This window comes from Rhineura floridana, chromosome 19 (assembly GCF_030035675.1).
Source record: "Rhineura floridana isolate rRhiFlo1 chromosome 19, rRhiFlo1.hap2, whole genome shotgun sequence".
Classification (NCBI taxonomy): Eukaryota; Metazoa; Chordata; class Lepidosauria; order Squamata; family Rhineuridae; genus Rhineura; species Rhineura floridana.
In genome coordinates, this window is record NC_084498.1 from 27,719,788 (window position 1) to 27,738,698 (window position 18,911).

General features: G+C 51.7%; 2 protein-coding genes across 12 annotated transcripts in view; one reads left to right on the forward strand and one right to left on the reverse strand.

Annotated features, from left to right (window-relative positions):
• SFI1 (SFI1 centrin binding protein) overlaps positions 1-14,094 on the forward strand; it is a 36,780-nt gene extending 22,686 nt beyond the window's left edge. For 5 of the 7 annotated variants that reach the window (XM_061602724.1, XM_061602725.1, XM_061602722.1 and 2 more), the window contains 12 exons: positions 95-191; positions 875-1,035; positions 1,489-1,563; positions 1,906-1,980; positions 3,858-4,034; positions 5,090-5,352; positions 5,504-5,602; positions 6,333-6,597; positions 7,289-7,409; positions 7,724-7,856; positions 8,747-8,849; positions 9,651-12,500. In XM_061602724.1, the coding sequence (XP_061458708.1) occupies positions 95-191; positions 875-1,035; positions 1,489-1,563; positions 1,906-1,980; positions 3,858-4,034; positions 5,090-5,352; positions 5,504-5,602; positions 6,333-6,597; positions 7,289-7,409; positions 7,724-7,856; positions 8,747-8,849; positions 9,651-9,767 (1,686 nt within the window). In that variant the 3' untranslated portion in view covers positions 9,768-12,500. Of the gene's footprint in view, positions 1-94; positions 192-874; positions 1,036-1,488; positions 1,564-1,905; positions 1,981-3,857; positions 4,035-5,089; positions 5,353-5,503; positions 5,603-6,332; positions 6,598-7,288; positions 7,410-7,723; positions 7,857-8,746; positions 8,850-9,650; positions 12,501-13,272 lie in introns of those variants that run through there. The other 2 variants (XR_009759630.1, XR_009759631.1) reach the window with 2 other exon arrangements.
• PISD (phosphatidylserine decarboxylase) overlaps positions 10,009-18,911 on the reverse strand; it is a 39,534-nt gene continuing 30,631 nt past the window's right edge. For all 5 annotated transcript variants that reach the window (XM_061602760.1, XM_061602759.1, XM_061602758.1 and 2 more), the window contains 5 exons: positions 17,000-17,236; positions 16,198-16,336; positions 14,472-14,618; positions 13,653-13,813; positions 10,009-12,443 (listed from right to left, as the gene is read on the reverse strand). In XM_061602760.1, the coding sequence (XP_061458744.1) occupies positions 12,219-12,443; positions 13,653-13,813; positions 14,472-14,618; positions 16,198-16,336; positions 17,000-17,236 (909 nt within the window). In that variant the 3' untranslated portion in view covers positions 10,009-12,218. The remainder of the gene's footprint in view (positions 12,444-13,652; positions 13,814-14,471; positions 14,619-16,197; positions 16,337-16,999; positions 17,237-18,911) is intronic.

Genomic DNA, 18,911 nt, shown 5'->3' on the forward strand with positions numbered 1-18,911 from the left:
CACCCCTGGGTTAGTTGGAGGGACCCAGGCCTGACATGATGCCCTCCAGCTGAGAAAGTATTGGCAGCACTTAGCGCTGCGGTTTCCTGCCTAGATTGTGCTGAGGTGGAGGGACGCAGCCTCACTACGTGCGCACCGCCATCAGCAGGAGGCAGCTGCAGTGAGGGATGTCCAGAAGCACCTGCATGCAGGTGAGTGTCCTCTGGGGTGGAGCTCAGTCACAGGGCGGCTGCTGGAAGGCGGCACAGATCCCCCGTCTGGCCTTGTGCCTCCTACTGCCTTTGCTCACTGCGTGCATCTGTGCACGGCAGCCAGGCACCCCCCTCTCCTGCGGAGGAGGAAGAGGAGGAGGAGGAGATGGAGCTAGTGATGGACGACACACAATGGGTCAAGGTTTCAGACGCCCACTTGGATAGCCTGTCTGTGTATCTCTACGCTCCTCTGAATTGATGGTTATACTTTCTTTTTAAGTGACAGTTGTAAATCACCCTGAAAATTTTAATTGAAGGTTGATCTAAAAATCTTTATAATACAATTTTAAGTCCACAAAGCTTTGCTATATGTGGATGCCAGCACCGAACTGTGTGGCGCTCCAGGTATATTTGTAATTTCCAGTTTTGTGCCATTTATTAGCGAGAGTCCTCTGAGGCAGACTTTCCAAACCTGGTGCCCTCCAGATGTTTTGGACTGCAACTCCCATCACCCCATACAGCCATGCTGGCTGGGGATGATGGGAGCTGTAGTCCAAACTACCTGGAGGGCACTAGGTTGGAGGAGGCTGTTCTGAAAAGTGGGGATTTTCTTGTGGGGGAGGGGAGGGGCTTGGCTCTTGGCTCTTGGTGGCTCAGTATTTTTGGTCTTCCTGTTTGGACAGTGAGGCTGCAGGCGATGTTTCTTCGCTGGCAGGAGACCTACATCCGATCCTCCAGGCACAGAGGACAGCTTGTCTTGGCAGCTCAGCACCATGAGAGGCAGCTGCTGAACAAGTGTGTGGCCCGGTGGAAGCAATATCACCTCCAGTGCATAAGGAACATGGTGAGTGAGCTTGCAAATGTCCCTCTCTGGAGGACAGGAAGGGCTTTCTAGGAGAGGCAGACAAATCTGCCCCCCACACCCACCTAACCAACCATAGGCAGGCCTACTGCCCTGAACTCAGGCCTGTTGCCTTAGGTTTCCTCCTCATTCTCAGCGACACCCCCTCCTCCCCTCCCTGAATTCTGTGGGAGGACTCTTGCAATGCATGTGCGCAAAGTGCTTTGAGCACCGTTTAGCGCCCTGCAGGCCGTGTCATTGCTCCTGGTGCAGACGTGTCTGTGGCATCCAAGCCCTGGCAACTGCTGTAGGGCTTTTGGGCCTCCCTCTGGCAGTGCTTTCGTGAGGGCCACTGGGGCCCCATGCAGCTGCCTTGGTAGTACACTGAGGAAAAGGAAGGGATTGGTGCGGTGCGGTGCCGCAGAGGGCCAACTGTTGTGCTGCTTTCCCCTGCAGCTCCTGCAGAGACAAGGAGATCAGCTGACGGCCCGACGGCTTTTCTCTACCTACTTCTCTTCGTGGAAGCTGCAGGTGAGGTCAGCTACATGTCCTCCTTCCCCTTCTGGCCTCCAGCTGCAATGGCCCTTTGTGAGGCTGGGCTGGAATAGTGAGGCTGGGGACCCCTGCCCTTCATGCACCACAATGACAAACCTTGCTGGAGGAGAGGGAAGACACTGGGTTCATCTGAAGCATTACCCTCTCAGGGGGCAAAGGAGAATGGCGTGTCAGAAAACACCGTCCTCTGGGTGGTATCCTCCAGAAGAAAACGGAACTGAGTATCCTGGCCTCTGTCTGCCTTCCACTCCTGTGCCCTTTTCCCTCCCCCCTGCAAACTTACCCTTGCCCACGCCGGCTCTCTTTCTGCACTAACAGCTGGCGCACAGGCAGAGGGAGCGGCAGGAAACCGTTCGGGCACTTTGGCATTGGTCCCTGTCCTTGCAGGGGAAGGTGAGTGGGGGCGTGGGAGGGAGAGAAGCATAGAATCATAGACTCGTAGAGTTGGAAGGGGTCTCTAAGGCCATCCAGTCCAACCCCCTGCTCAATGCAGGAATCCAAATCAAAGCATTCCCGACAGAGGGCTGTCCAGATACCTCTTGAAGGCCCACTACCTCTCTAGGTAATTGGTTCCATTGTCATATGGCTCTAACAGTTAGGAAGTATTTCCTGATGTCCAGTCAAAATCTGGCTTCCTGCAACTTGAGCCCATTATTCCGTGTCCTGCACTCTGGGACGATCAAGAAGAGATCCCGGCCCTCCTCTATGTGACAACCTTTCATGTACTTGAAGAGTGCTCTCATATCTCCCCTCAGTCTTCTCTTCTCCAGCATCCTCACTTCTTCCCTGTGCTGGATTGCAAGGCACGCGGCTCCTTCCGTGGGCCTGAAAAGGGGGCAGGAGAGCTTTGGCCTTGTGTTTCCCAAAGGGCGTTTTGAAAGGAGGGACCCTTAAAAAGCAAGGTGTGCAGTTCAAAGTGGGAGGAGCAAGACACGTTCCCGTTCAGTGTTTCTCAAGTGCCTCTGAGAGTCCTGGCTGAGGAGTTTGACCTCCATCTTTCTTCCACCATAGTCAAGTGTTTGCCTCAATCAGGGACAGGGAGCCTGTGGCTCCTCCAGATGTTCTTGGACTCCAGCTCCCCCACCCTGGCCACTGGCCACGCTGGCTGGGGCTTGAGTGGGAGTCCACCACCATCCTGAGGGGCTGAATTTTTCCTGTCACTGGTCTACATAGTCTCTCTCCAACTTGGGCCACAAGCCTCCCTCTGGCTTCCTTTCAGCCAGCAACAAATCAGAGCTGGCCAGGTGGTAGAACGTCAGGACAGGACAGGGCATCACGCATTTTGTTTTGGTGCCTATTGCCAAGGAAGGAGGGGAGCCAGAGGGAGACAAGCACGGTTCTGTTTTCCGCTGGTAGCCTCCTGTCCGTCTCCCAGACAGTGCCTGGCTCTGCCCATACGGGGAAGAGATTCCAGATAGCAGTTCTGTCTGTGTAAGCAGCGCTCTGTAGAAAGACCCTCTGCATCCAGCCAGGGCTGGGGAGCTTGAGGAGGGAGGGAGGGAGGGCAGCAGCGGCTGACGTGTGTATATTCACGACATGTGGCAGAGAAAAGGCGAGTGAGAGGAGGTAGCTTAGAAGTGCACAGAATTATGCATGGTGTGCGGAGAAAGTGGACAGGGAAAAGTCTCAGCCTCACTCATAACACCGGAGTTCGTGGACATCCAGTGAAGCTGCACAATTCAGGACAGGCAGAGGAAAGACTTCTTCATGCAGCACAAACTGTGGAATTTGCTCCCAGAGAAGGGATTAATGGCCGCCAACTTGGACGGCTCTAAAAGAGGATTAGACAAATGCGTGGAAGCCAAGGCTATCAATGGCTACTAGCCCTGGTGGCTATGCGGTGCCTCGGTAGTTGGAGGCTGTATGCTTCCCAATGCCAGTTGCTGGAAAGCGCCGGAGGGGAGATGCTCTTTGCACTCAGGTCCAGCTTGGGGGCTTCCCATTGGGGCATCCCGTTGGCCACTTGAGAACAGGAGGCCGGACTAGAGGGGCCCCCTTTGGCCTCGTCCAGCAGCCAGGCTCTTCTTATGTTCTTACTGTTTTCAAGAATATGGGGAATACCAACTTCTCCCAAGTGGATGTGTTGCACCACTTCTGCAGTTTTGAAATTACTGCCGCTAGTCCTGGATCTTAACATTCCGAGAGCTTAAAAAATACTTTGATTCCTTGAACGTGCTTCCTTTTCCCAGAGGGAGTTTCTGCCGATTTCTTTGTAGCTGTTGGACCTGAGAAGCTGAGCAGCCACAGTCCTTTGTGTGTCTTGGCTGCAGGCATTTGATGCTTGGGTCGGATTTGTCCTGGAGCAGCAGCGGAAGAAAGGCCGCATTGAAAGAGCCATGGAAACGTACAGGGCCGACCTGCTGCGGGAGGGCGTGACCCGCATCCTGCGATACACGGCCGGCATGAAGGAATTGCGAGGGCAGCTCCAAGCCCAGTGTCAGCTGAAGGTAAAAAGAAAGGGGCCCCTCTCCTGTGTGGCCCCTGGGACTTGGCTTGCTCTCACCTCAGTAGCCTTTTTTGCACACGTTTACTTACACACGCCCCTTTACAATGCTTATTTCTTTTGTCTCGCTTGGGGATTCTGCCCCTCGGTGACAGATGGAAGAGCTGCTCCAGGGACAGGTCTAGGCACCGCAGCCCCTCAGAGACTACCCCTGCTTCTTCCTGCAGATCCAGAGACCACCATCACACGTGGACCTGGCCCAGACCTTGCCAGTGCCATAGGCACTGCCCTTCCTCTAGCTCTGCCCACAGGAGGGAAAGGAGGATCAAGCCCACTCAGGGCGGTTTGGGGAACCTTCTCCAGCCCCAGGACCACATTTCCTCATGGGCAACCTCCCGAGGGGGGCACACACCACTGGTGAGCAGGGCCAGAGGCAAACGCTTACTGATGCAGCTGAGCCCCCCCCAAAAAAGTGGCAGGATCCTTCCTACAGCCTGAGCAATTGGGGACCCCCCCAGGAGTGGCTGAGGCCAGGGGCTGTGGCTGAGGGAGAAACGTGGGAAGAGCACCCACTTCCTGGTGCTCAGGGCAATCAGGCGGACCCCTTTGCCATCTCAACAGGGATGACATGCCCTTATCAGGCCCAGCCTAGATCAGCAGTTAAGGGGTCTTGCTGAAAGTGGAGCTCCTGCCCTGAGAGGAACTACTTTTCGACATTCCTCTGCTGGATGCTTTCCTTCCCTGTATGCAGGTATGCAGCTGTCCTCCTTCCCTCAAGAACAGCCTTCCCCAGCTTGGTGCCCCCCTGATACAGCCCCAGCATCTTACGGCTGCGCTGGCTGAGGCTGGTGGAAGTTGTAGTCCACAACACCTGGAGGGCACCAGATTGATGAAGGCTCCAGAAACGCAACAGAAATGAACAGGGACAGGTCAGCCTGTCAGGTTAAAACAGCGCCCTGCCCTGCCTCTCCCCTCCTGGGAGCCCACCCTCCCCTCGCTCTCTTCCAGCCCTGCTCGCCCACCACCAACCTGCTGTGTGCTCCTCTGTTGTGCTCGCAGGTCGCCCGCCACTGCCACCAGACAGTCTCCCGTTGTGCCATGCTCTGGAAGCGGAAGGCTCTCTGCCAAAAGCCAAGCCCGTCCCCTGCAGGGGCCCCTCTCAAAAAGCGAGTGACGTTCAAGGTGCCAGTGCCCACCACAGCCTGCAGTGCTGATGGAGATCTTGGGGAGCGAACAAGCCTGCCTTTTGTGCTAAAGCCTGCCCAGAGTGAAAATCTGCCCCACAACTTCCAGGCGGCTGGAGACTCCATCCTGACTGACCTGTAAGAGCGGGGGGGGGGGGGATCCAACATCTCCCATCCTAAAGGGCACTGGAGAGCTGCCTCCTTACTTGGGCAATCCAGGTGTACAGTTGTAGGCTTTGATCCTGCTGGACATTAATGCCTCTGACCCATCCTACTAACCTCCCTGCAGGCATGCGGCCCGCCGAGCGAGGCTACAGCCACGTAGACCTGATTTCCTGCTGCAATCTCTGGAGAGAATGGACCTGCTGCCTGGGACTGCCTTGAAAGGGTAGATAAGAATGTGCAACCTTCAGGCATGATGAAATAATAGAGCAAGGATTGCGTAGGGGCCTCTACTGCTAGCCATTTCTGTGGGCCTGGTTCAGGGGTCGCTTTTACCCAAGACACCTAATGAAGGAGAAGAGCAGGGATGGCATTCTTGCCCTCTCTCAGTGCTTTATTGATGCTTGAACTAGAATAAACATGTGTGCCTGTCATTGTTCTGGCAGTGAAATAAGATCCTGAAGGAATTCTTAGCAGGGCTTCTCATTTGATTGCACTGAGGATGTAGCTAAATATCAGTCTGGCAGAACAAGATTTCTGCTGCAAGAGACTCTGATATAAGTTGTAAAGCCGTGTGGCTGCAATCCTTCATGGAATTTTGTGGATTCTTCCAAAATCTTGAAAAAGTTTTTAAGAAAGAAAGGACCAGGAGGTGGTCTGAACCCAAGATTCTAGTCCAGTGTATTTTGCAGAGCAAAGCTTGAATTATGAAGGTTGTAACTGACACCTAGGCTAGAAAAGCAGAGGCCGGCAGCTTGGCAGGGACTGGGAAGGGGGAATTTGTTCCAGAGCAAACTGTTCCTTCTCTTCCTATAGGCCAGTTTCTGCTTGTGGACTAACAGGCTGTTGTTTCCTTGGCCAGATTACAATGTAGCTTTTCTGTGTCTTCATCTTTAAACCCAAGGAAAATCTCTTACACAAATCTCACCAATCTGGTTTTCCTCTTTCTCTTCCAGCCTAGAAAACACCACTGGGGCTTTGCAGCAAACTGCTCCAAGCCAACCACCCGCTCTGCCTGGGGCCCTTGCGTCAGCGACCCAAAGCAGCGGCTCTTCCCCACCCCGGTTGAGCAGCTGCACTTATTCAGCGTTCCCCCTTCCTGAATCTGCTCCGCCGCTCTGCATTTCCCCTTGGCCAGCGAGCACGGTCCTTCCAAAGCCAAACCCGGGGCTGTTGCCACCTGCCTCCTTCATGACTCGGCTGGGAGAGAGACCAGGAACGGTGAGATGTCACGTGCCCAGGAGGCCACTCTTCCTCTTTGCTGCTCCGCAGGGGTGGCTTCCCACGACACCCTTTGCTCAAGCCAACCAGACGCTTGATCTGCCTCAGCGAAGCCCCCTGTTAAGGCTGCAATGCTAACCCCTGGCTGGCAGGGGCAGGGCCTGACGGTGGGCCACATCCAGCCCCACATCCACAGCCCTGCCGGTTGCACTGGCCAGGGCCAAAGGGAGGGCAAATGCCGCAGGAGGGTTGGCTCAGGGGATCCTGGCCTGGCCCCTTTGCCCGCCTCAGATGGCCTCTTTTGGGGGTTCCCATTGGTTAGCTCCAGCAAGGATGCCACCAGCAGCAGCTTCTGCCCACACTCATTTGGGCAGCTGCACGGCAGTGCTGCTTGCTGGCCGGGCTCCTGTGCTAACGGCACTGCGGGATGGAGGAACTCCTCTGCCCCATCCAGAATGGCAGACAGAGATCTTGTCCACTCTGTAAGGCTCCCGGTTCAGAAGCGTTTCTCTCTCTATTAACCCAGTTCTACTGCACAGAGCTGTCCCTGGGTCTGTTTCTAAGACGGGGGTCCTTTTATCCTAAGAACATCCTACCCAAAGGGCTTAGGGTACCTTGCAACTGGCTTTGAAGCCAAACCAATGGATTTCAGCTCTCAGTGGCACCTGGTTCTTGTCTTCTTGCCTTTCAGGTTGAGCGTCCAGGAGCAGCCGCTGTGACTGAGAAAGTGGTGGCAGACCCGCGGGCAGGTCTGCTCTTGCCTGAAGATTTTACAAGGAGAGTGAGCCCTCCTCCCCCTTGTGGAAGGACAGGTAATGGTGACCCTGCTGTCCAGGGTCAAAAGCCTTTGTTTCCCTGCAGGGAGATATTGTCCTTCCTGAAGAAAGGGGGCTGCTTGCTTGGAGGCACGAGTGCAGAGCCTTTCCAGGAGGGCTTGCCTTCCTCCTTAGGTGGGTGGCTCTCCACTTTGAGCTGCTGCCAGAGCAAGGGAGCGTGGCAACCTCCCCTCTTGTTCTCCCTGGGATGTGATCCCTCCCCAGATGAGCAGCACCTGGGGGTGGCTGGAGCAAAGGGGAGAGAAGATCAAAGGATTCCAAAACCGGTGTTGCCTTCCTTTTGGTTATAGGAACCAAAGAAGAAGAAAAGCAAGCGGACAGTTTCAGCCAGGAGACGCTTGAGGGTGAGAAGCGGTTGGAAGCTGAGCTCCAGTTCATTGGGCAGAGAATGGAGCAGTACCAGCACAACCAGCAAGAGCTGAAGTGCGTAGCCACATGCTGCTTTTCCCCACTTTCCCTGAGGGTTTGGGCTTCCCTATTTCCGTTTGAAAGGTCGGGTCAGTTCAGAAAGTCCTCCTTGGGCAGTGCCACTGCCTTCGTGGGAGGCGCTGTTTGTGGTGCAAGGACACAATCCCCCTCCCGTACTTCCCCTCTCTGCCTCCCCCCTCCCCCAGCACCACCAAGTAAAGTTGTGCACTGGGCGATACCCAAGAGCTGAGTAACAGGCGGACTCCCTTCCCACACTTACAAATCCAGGAAAGGGAGGGTGGAAGGAAGGTGTCCTGACCAACATTGCCAAAATCAAACAGCAAACTGAGCAGGAGTGTAAAAAAATAGGGATGTTGCTAAAATGTTTTTTTCCAAGCTTAATTGTGGGGGGTGGGGGTGAGACTCTGTATAGCTGTGATTTGGCCCTGCCCACTTCTTTTGGCTCTGCCCATCGCTGGCATGCAAGTCGTGGAAGGTTGAGGAATTGTGGCCCTTGGCCTGAAAACGATTCTCCATCCCTGGTTTAATAGTAATAAAGTTGCTCTTTCCCCCTTAAAGCAAGATAACGACATCATCTTAGCATTGCGATTAAAAAGTTGTGTAGCGAGATACCAGGATCTGACGGCATCTGTAAAGGGAGTAATACAGCAGGCAATTAATAGAGGCTATTGGAGACAGAGCAAACAAAAGAGGGTGGACTGTGTTGACCCAGCTGATAGGGTTATAAAGGAGGAAACAATTGTGAAGGGCTTACTTAAGACTGTTGCACATCCTGCAGAAGTGCAAACTGTTGTAGTTGCCCTACTAGGAGGAAGGCTGGGATTGGGCCCATAGCCTCTCTTTCCCTTGGCCAGAGCAGGAGACATTCCAGCTCTTTCTTTCAGATCATGTCAGCGTCAACAACGCATCCTCCGCAAGTGGCTAGAGATGAGAACGGGGGACGAGGAGCAGGCGGATGTGCAGCAAGTGCAAGGAGAGTTGGATCAGGTACAAATGGGAGGCTCTCCGTTACCAATGCGCGGAAAAGGGCCTCAGATCTGCCTGAGGCTGCAAAGGCAAAAGTGAAGAGTTGGGATTTAAAAATGGAGTGGGAGTGACATTTCCCAAGTGGCTTTGCAAGGAAAAGGAAAACTTCTGGTTCCCCCCTGCCATTCAACAGGATTCCAGGCTTTTGAGGTGGGATGTCTAAGTGTGAAAACCTGAGGCACGAGTGTGTTCAGAGTGAAATCTGAGCAACTGGAGGCGCCTCCAGGCAGAGGTCTAGTGATTCTCTGGGCCACGTGGCTTCTTTGTGGCCCTCCCCATTGCTCCCCAATTTTCCTAATTCAGGATTTGCTTGGCATAAAATTCAGCTTGCCCAGGACACTCCCTTAAGGCTGTACCTGCAGCAGGGCTTCCCAGTTGCGCTGCATTTCCTCCTCGTTTCTCAAACTGTGGCACACGTGCATGTAGCAGAAGGGCAAATCTGAACAATTTATTTGTAAGTCAGGCACGTCAGCTTGGCACTTTGAAGTGGCAACTTGGCACATCTGCTTGTGAGTAAATTAAGTCCCCTGCTTGTTGGAAGCCACTGGCACTGGGAAGCATTGTAAAGATCTGTTCCACTGCTGATCCCTTAGCAGATATTTTGTACGTGTTTAGTGGGTTGTGGCTCACTGCAAGATTGTAGGATGAGGGAGGCTAGGAATAATCTTTGGGGGGCACAGAGGGCCACCCCTCGGTCTCACTGGAGCCTGAACCAGGCTGCCCCTCAATCCCGGCTCTTTTTGTGTTCCTGTTTTCCTGCAGCTGACAGCAGAGATCAACTCCCTCCTGCACATCCTGGGAAAAGAGCGAAGGCTGATGCAGGCCTACATAATCCGTGTCCAGAATATTCGAGCTGCTCTTAACCCTTCAGCATCCTGAACTCTTGTTTGCATGATTATGCACTTCTGCCCTTGGCTGCTGGAGGGGTCAGAGGAGCCTCCGTCCTATTAGCTGTACAAACACTGGCTGAGGCTGCAATCCTATGTGATGCATTTACCTGGGAGTAAGTCACACTGAACACAAGGCTTACTTTTAAGTAGATATGTATAGGATTTCACAGCAGGGGGTTAACGCATCTCTTTATAGCAGTCAAATACTTTCGTTTAAAAAGGCAAGCATGATAAGTCATTCATTTTTATTTTAAAACGTTTGCAATTAATGAGTTAATGTCCTTAAGTTGTACATTTTGACATACAAAAATACTGTGCTACTGATACAGTTGAAAAATTGGATGGATTCTCCATGCAGGAGAAATTCACAGCGCCACCAAGAAACCCGCTCCCATTTTGCTTAGGATCAATGTGACCACCTCTGGCTCTCAGCCGGCCCAGCCCCAATCTCCTCCTCTGGACCTGGCCCAGCACCAGAAGCTCATCCAGCAGAATCCCTTTCTCCTGGACAAGCGGCAGAACCTCCAGGACCGCTACACAAGCTCCGTAATGAGAAATGAAAGCTCAAAGGGGGGTTGGCAAAGCAGCCTAAGTGGAAGCCGGTGAAGGAGCAACCGGATGAAGCAAGGCTTTTTCCCCCTCTGCCACGCTAGCATCCCACATTTCAGGCACTTTCCCCTCTCCTCATGCGCTCATGGAGGAACTGTGAGCCACCTTTCTGTCCTAGGGTTAAACAGGGCAGTTAGCTGGTTAGAGAGCAAAAAGGTGAGGATGATGGCTGAGCAGCCGGGCTCACCAAGGCCCTGCCACCTCTCCTCCTCCTCCTCTTTCTCTGCCCTCCATCAGCATCGGAGAGGGGCTGCCATCATTGCAACAGAAGCATAATGCCTCGAACGGCACTCGCTCTCTTCTCTAGCATAATCACAGCCAGGAACTTGTCTTGGCTTCTTTTATGACAGCGATGTCTGTGAAAAGGAAGAGAGAGCTTCTTTTGTGTCTGGTGTGTGTATACAGAGACAGGTAAGACTCAAGCGAGGAAAGCATAAAAATGAGACTTCAAGGGGAGGGATGTAACGTCAAAGCTAGATGAATTCAACACGCCGGACCCTCATCCGTGTTCACAGCATGGTTTCTTGAGTTCAAGAACAAAACACAAACGATATAAATAAAATGAATCTCTTTTCTCCCCCTTTGGCACCAATTGCTATGAATCCCCTCCCAGAAAAAAAGGCATAATAAGTTTTAAGGCTCCCCTTATTACTTGTCTACGCAGCAACACTTAACATTTTGCCACTGAGCGCCCCCACTCCTGGTGCTTGTAGGCTGAACCTTCAGAATGGAATTCTCAAGCTGGCCTGGGCAAATTTGGGTTTTTATGTATTTTCCAAATCCAGCAAAGAGTGGGGAAAGGTTAATACACACAAGGAGAATGGGGGGATTACTCAGGCGTTCCCAAATGGTTTTTAATAGCCTGTCCTGTGGCTACGTGAATTCTGCATATTTGCAGTTTGTGTTGAGGAAGTCCTGGCCGGGCATGATCTTCCCCTGTCCCAGGCTCATGGCAGCTGAGTTGCTGCACAAGGAAAGGAAACGCAACTCTCACCACTTTCCATAGCAAGAGACGTCCCACTGCCTTTGCAGAGAAAAAATAAATCTTGTATTTTTCATGTTCCAAACTTAACAAGAGACTAGGTATCTCCCATACAAAACAACACAAAAGGTGAAGGCCCAGAATTGCAAGACAGAATGATAAAGGTTGGAGTGAGCTGGAGCTACACGTAAAAGACTTCCTAAAGACAAAAAACGAGATCAAGTCAAACATGGAATGTGGACACAGTGTTTGAGGTTTAACAATACAGTGCAGATTTCTGCTTTAAAGGGATAGTACCAGATTTGTAAAAGGGTTCTAAAACAATAGGGTTCACAACTGAACTTGGAAGTTTGTATATTCCACTCTGTCAAGTATCTCCTTGTTTGCGCACTGGACTGTTCAGTCTGGTGTGGAACGCAACTTAAGAATATGGGTGGGGTGGAGGGATGGAATGAGCAAAGATGGCGCTCGGGTGAATCTGATAGTATCCCGTTAAAGAAGAAATCTCCCTGCTCGCCTTCCTCCCTCTGACTGCAGAGTTGACAGCGTTTCAATCCAGACGTTGCAGTTCTGCGCAAAACCAGGCTGCAGACGGAGTCCTGAGGAGAAATGGCTCCTTCTGCAGGCACAGGGAAGAGGAGCCACCCTGGTCAACATTCTTAAAGGCCACAATCCCTGATATGTCTGCACCTCTCATGGTGGGAACGCGCCAGCACCCCCATTCTAAGAACAAGGGTCTCTCGTTTTCCTCACTCAGGTCCCGCTGAGCAATACTCCCACCATAGAGAAACTTCCTTTTACGAATTGAGTCCCTGTTGCATATAAAAAGCCCTCTTGGCAGTGGAGTCTCTAGAGAGATCCTAAGGCCTCTCCAAAGCGGATTTTCTGGCCAGGCTTCAGGTAGAAATTAAAGTCCTTCGGTGCCTCAAAGATCAGAACGATGGTCGAGCCAAGATTAAACTCTCCTAAATGTTCTCCCTTCCTCATGGGGATGCCCTCATGATTGTTGATGGTTACAAAACTGAAGTCATTGTATGAGCCTTTGCTGTAGCGAGGGCTGTTTGTATGCAAATCCTGCACATGGAGAAAAGAGTTGTTACTGAAGAAGCCCATAATGTTTTGTTACTAGTCCACTGGCTAATCTGGTCATTTGTGAGTTTGGGGGGGGGGCATTTTTATGGTGCTTCCCTGCCTGGTCACCAGAATTTGCACATATCTGCAGTGGCACAGTTTTTGCCGAAACCGCACCCGCCCTCTTTCAAGGAACCTGTGAACTGTTTTAGCCGAATGCTCTGGAGCATCCACCCCCCTGCAACCTTTCAAGACTAACTGAGGTCAGCCTGGGTATCGTAACCAGGTTGGAAGCTGAGGGCAGAGCACAGGAAACTCATTTGGCTATGCAAAAGGAGACAGGACACTCACTCTCTGGGAATTAACCCCAAGAGGTGGGTTTCTAGGCTGGAGGTTACTCAGGAGGTGGGTTTTTGGGGGGGTTATTTTTTTTTTTTTACAAAGCCACTGAACAACTTCCCAGTGATTACTCACAGGCTGGGTGAGGAATCCAGATATGAGAATGCCCTCCTAAAAAGATGTTACTGTCACACACTGACTGCTAGCAGCTCCTGGGGGGAGGAGTGCAGGCAGAAAAGAAAAGGGTCTTCCCCGGCACTTGCTCCCTGACCCTTTTTTGCCTGGGGATGCTGCCAAGGATTGAACCTCTGAACATTCTGCTTCCAAAGCAGGCACTCTGGCCCTGAACCTCCACGGCCCACCCTCCATTCTGGCATCTAGACCAGAGGCTCCCAAACTATGAGAGTCATCTCTATTTTTAACTGTATTTTCATTGCTTCCTGTATTTCTTATATTGCATTTTTATTGTATTACAATTTGAATTCTGTGGCAGGTAACTTGAAATTCCATATATGAGATAAAAGCAACAAAAATACAATTAAAAGCCGTACAGCACCTAGCATAGCACCTTGCAATTGCTACAAGAGGCAGAAAAATCCTTAGCTGGCCCGCAAAGACCATCAGCAATTTGGGAACCGCTGGTCCAGACCAAGCCTGTCATCCAGAAACAAAACCAAGAGGGAAAAGCTGTGGGGTCTTGAGCTGCTTTGGAAGCCGAGAAGGCAAGACAGCAGGCGGTAGCTTGATACAGACTTTTACGTATCGTCGTTCCACTTCACCCTAAATTGCGGGGGACGACGACAATGACACCACCCTCTGGATGCTGCTATTGCTGCCTGTTCTTAAAGCAAGAGTTCAAAAGGCCTCACTCACCCGGTCAAAATAGATGCGGATCGATCCCACATTTTGGGCTCCTACTGCTGTCAGAGAGAAAAAACCGTGTTTCCAGCAGCCGCTGAGGACGACTCGTTCATTATGGCAGAAGAGTTCTTTGATCCAGCGAGCAACCCCCGGATTGACAGACATCAGGGAGCCTGTGGGGAGCAAGGGGAGAAATGGGCAGAGCTTCCCTTTGTTCACCCAGCTGCTGCTGGGAGGCTGAAGGCAAGCCCTCAGGAAAAGCTCCAGCAAAGAGGCTCCCAGCTTTGTGGGATGGTCTCGCGTTAAAAGATGCAGACAAGGCTTTGGGTGCAAAAGCAGAAATGGGCAAAAGCAAGAGAAGATAATCTTTTATTAAATTCCCCTGAAAGCTCCAGGCTGTAAGGCATGAAGTGATTTATTGCATGGCAGCTGTAAAATAAACGTAGTTTGTAAGAGTGACAAGGCAGGAAGGAAGGGAACCCAATGACTCTTTGTATGAGCGTGATAGCAACTGTTTCCCCATTTAAAATCAGGCAGACAGAAGAAGCATCTAAGAGATGGCATCAGTTCCTATTTTTTAAAAGGCAGATTTGTCCAGTGCCCTTTAGAGTCTGACCACTTCCTGGTCAAGAAGGCAGACATGGTGCAGTTGGGGGACAGCGCTGGGTTGTGCCACATGGAAGAGATTCCCAGCCCACTTGGAGATGCTACTCCTCAGTCCCTGGAGAGTGGCTGGACTTGACATTCCATCACGGACACAACATGACAATGCAGCATGGAGCAACAGCACGGGCTGCTTGCGTGCATCCTGTCTCTGGAAACTTGGCCTACCTGGGAAGTGACGCCGGCGAGACACTTTCCAGTCGGTCGGTGAGTGGAAACAGTGGTAGTCTCCAGGCGCCAAGTAAATCACACAGTGATAGAGTTCGTTGCTGTCTTTTGTCACCAGCTGCCTTTGGAATGAGTCGCAGCAGGAGGCTGGAAGATACCAACAAAGCAAACTGGCTTTTGAGGCTTCAAACACAACCCACAAACCAGAAGAGGGAGCTGCCTTATCCCCAGTAGGAGTCCGGGTCCACCCAGCTGCGCTGACCGGCAGCAGTTCCCCCTGGGGTCAGACTGGGAATAGTTTTCCTTCTCGGAGGAGAACTGGAGGATGCTGCGCCTGGCAAGAGTGCCCAGCAACATCAGAGCCTGCCTTGCACCAGGCCAGACCATTAGTCCATCTAGCGCTGCATTGCCCACCCTGACTGGCAGCAGCTCCCTGGGGTTTCAGGCAAGGAGTCTATCCCAAGCCGACCTGGAGGCGCCCTCGGGTTGAACCCAGGACCTTCTGCAGACAGAGCAGGGGGTTCTATCGCTGGGCGACAGCCCTTCCGCCTTAGAAGGATCATGGCAACAACCAACAACTAGATTTCTAGCATTCTGCTCAAAACAGCCATACCTGGCCAGTTCCCAAATGCCACACCCCTCAGATGTAGTGGATAAGGCTATCGGTGGCTACTAGCCACGATGGATATCCACTGCCTTCATAGGCGGAGGCAGGAGGCTTCCCAATACCATTTGCTGGAAACTGCAGGGGGGAGATGCTCTTTGCACTCAGGTCCTGCTTGAGGGCTTTCCGTTGGGGCATCTGGTAGGCCACTGTGAGAGCAGGACACTGGACTAGGTGGGCCCCCTCTACCCTGACCCAGCAGCTGGTCTCTTCTTATGTTCAGTACCTGAATGTCTTAAGATGCCAAGAACTGACATCCCTGCTTCATTTACAACAGGACTCTAATACCACCACCTCAGGGAAAGGCAAATTTAAAAAATAAGGGGTTGGGTCCCCCCAAAACATGTTTGGGCTAAGGGTGGTTCCCGGATCTAAAACAGTTGAGCTACTGGGTTAGAATACTGAAAGGCTACAATCCAACGCAGACCCACACAGGGGAAGTCACACTGGGCACACTTCCTGAGTAACCAGGCATCAGGTCAGACTGTACATCTCAGCATGACAGGCGCTCCCCACTCCCAATAAGGCAGGCAGAAGCTGGGAGGACACGGGGCCCCAGACGTTATGCACAGGGGGATTCAGACGCACTCGCCTGGCATTTCCTAAGTGTGACTGAAAGTGGAACAGTCCTGCAGCTTCTCAGGAGGCTGGCCTGCCAGAGGCAGCCATCTTCTACTTAGCTATTTGCGTCTCTAGCCCAGGACAGCCTGCTCTGCTCTTCCCCACCACTTGCCACCTGGGAACACTGGAGATGCCAGCGACGGAAGCTGGGGCCTTCTGCGTGAGGCAAAGCAAGTGCTCTGCCATGTGCAGATGCAGAGTGTTCTGCTGATAGTTTCCATGGGTCCCTGAGAATTTGAGAAGAGGAGCTGCACAAAGAGGCTCAAGCAGAAGAGGGCCCCAACTGAGACTGCAGGCCAGGCGGAAGAGCAGCTGGAAGACAGAAGCCTCTCCAAGGAGGGAGGGAGGGATCCATGCCCAGCCAACGCCCAGTGAAGCTGCTGCATGGCAACCGGGCAGTAGTCCCCTACAGACTCCAATGCCCACAGAGCGGCCACTCACCAGGCTTGCCCTTAGAGTGCTCCTTATGAGCACAGGGGCCCAGAAAGGACTCCAGGGAGTAAGTGATGCCTTTCACTTGCTCCACTTCACAGTTCTTCACTTGTCCAAAGCTGAGGATCTTGCCATCGGACGGGCTGATCTACGGGGAGCAAACAACAATAGGAGGGGTTCTTTTTGCCATCTGACCCTTCTCTATCCTAGAAGAACACTATTTATTTATTTTTAAAAATGGTATTTGGCCAACATTAAAAAACAACACTTATAAAGCAATCCACAATTCAGCCAAGTCATAAATCAAAATATTGGCATAAAAGCCATAGTAGCTACACAGCAGCCATCAGAATTAAGGGTCAAAGTACAAAAAAGAGGAAATGTTCAGCTGGAGGCCTTTTTAAACAGTTACGACTTTGCCAGCTGCCTAAAAGAGTCCAGTGAGGAGGCCTGATGCAGTTCCACAAGGTGGGCTCTGTGACAGAAAAGGCCCTAGTCCTCATCACTGCCATTGTTGTTGTTATTAACATGCAGCTCATGTTTATCCTGCTTCTTATAAATGCAACCATTAAATAATGTGCAAATATAAAATACAATTAATCTGTGAGAACAGTAGGACTCAAAACTCAAACAACTGTAAAAACACAAAAGCGCAAAACAAAACAGTAGAAAGAATTCATCACATGGCTATCAAAAAGTTTTCAAAACCCATCTGAAGGTAGGATGGGAGAGAGTCTTGATGGGGTCCTCAGAGGCGAGGCTGCTGCTTCAGAAGAGGGCAGTGCAGCCGCCCCTCAAGTCTGCCACTTACCACACTGTGGATGCCACAGACGGGACGGGCCTGGGGCTTCAGCTTCCGCCTGAAGAACTCACTGAGGTTTCTGTAGTGGTGAAGGTCTTCCACAGCTGCCTCTTTCATGTTGACACCGAACGTCCAGATGTACAGGCTGAGGACCGGCTTCCGGAGCCAGGTGGGCAGCTCGACACTGTTCAGGCGTCCCCAGGCCCGGGAGAGAAGTCGCGTTGGCACAGATTTGTATAAGGAAACCTACAGAGAGAGAGAGACAGAGGCGGAAGATAGGTGGGCAGGCGTAGTGAAGTAGCTCCTGAGGAAAATAACTGGCCTCCCCCCTCATCCATTCCTGGCCAAGTTCTTTACAGGCAAGAGATCACAGGCTGCAAGGAGCTGGGGGGTTGAGGGAAGAATGTCCCACAGAAGTGGATAGGCTGGATAGCAAAGCTTGCAAATTAAAGGCTAATTAACATGGGTTTGGTTTCAGAGAGCTGAAGTTTCAACGTTTCTCTCCAAACCAGAATCATGGGCATAAGCATAAGATGCATAAATGGCTCCCCTCTCTGAATGCTTGGAGGTTGTACCATTCTCAGGCAAACCAGCTTGAACCCCACAAGAGGAACGGTATTCATGGTCTGTACTATGGCAGGTGGCATCCATCCCGAGGGGAGCATCAAAGGTTCAGACCCATTAACAGGCCTTGAGAGGGTAGTTCCCAATGACACCCGTTATCATTGGTAAATTCATTGCCTGGGTCACAAACATGACCATTAGTGCCAGGATTTATGCGGAGGGGGGCTGTTCTTACGGATATCCAAATGGAGTTGGTGTTGGCTTGGAGGGAAAAGATGCCTGGAGGCTGCAGCTGACAAGCGAGAGAGAGTTATAACCACCATAAACTCCCAATGTAGGTCTGGAGCGATTGTAACAGAAGGTAGGACTTCAGAAAGCAAGTGTAGGGGTATGTCCCACTGAGAATGGCAAAGTTCACAATATACCTAACACTCATCTCTTATGTGGGGAACAGAACCACAATGCCCACAACGATCAAGGCACCTTTCTGGCCTACGGTCCCTGTCTCCTGATCCCAGGAATATGCCCGACTAGATCCACAGATGACGCAATCTACCACTGCTCATTAATCCTTCAAAATAAGGCAATGAGGTGGTGGGTATCTGCAGACCAGGAAAAAGAAGCAGTGTTTTCACTCTCATTTCTCATGCCTGTTGCAGCAGTGGATCATTTTTCAGCCCACTGGGCAAGCTGGCTAGCAAGCGATGCATCCCAATCGCCATCATCACCGGGCACAGCCACTCAGTACTGTCCTGACTCAGAAAGAAAGAAAGGCGAGCTCCATTGGCCCGTCACAGCGATGCTTTTGGAATTATTTCTTTAGAGCTATTCTCTGCTTCCGCTGTTTCCTAAGTGGCTGGCTGTTGTTGGCACAGCCATGTCAGGTGAGAAACAATGCCTGGCAGAGTGAGGAGGCGTCCCGAGTTGTATTTGCTCAGCTGAGTTCAGAGGGGAATGCTTGGGACTGTGCTGTGATCAGGGCACACCAGCCTCTTGCCACTACAGTACAATACAGCCAACTCTTGTCCTTTCACTGGGAGCACCACAACGTGAGGGATTTCCAATGTCCCTAATTATGAGATTCCTAATAAATATAGGAAAAAAATTCATCTTCGTCCTTAAAAGAGAAACACCACTTCATTTCACTCATCACAACATCCTGGAAACGAACAGAACCGGAAAAAAACTGCATTTAATATCTCCTGATTTCTCAGACCACCTGATGATCACAAGGGGGCTCAGCACATTTGAAACCCTGGGTGTTAATGTGCTGATCTAATCTGGGTTCAGATTTGCACTTCAGCAACCCAGTGGGCTGGGGGCTAGGGGCGGTAAAGAATAGCCAGTGATAAAGACC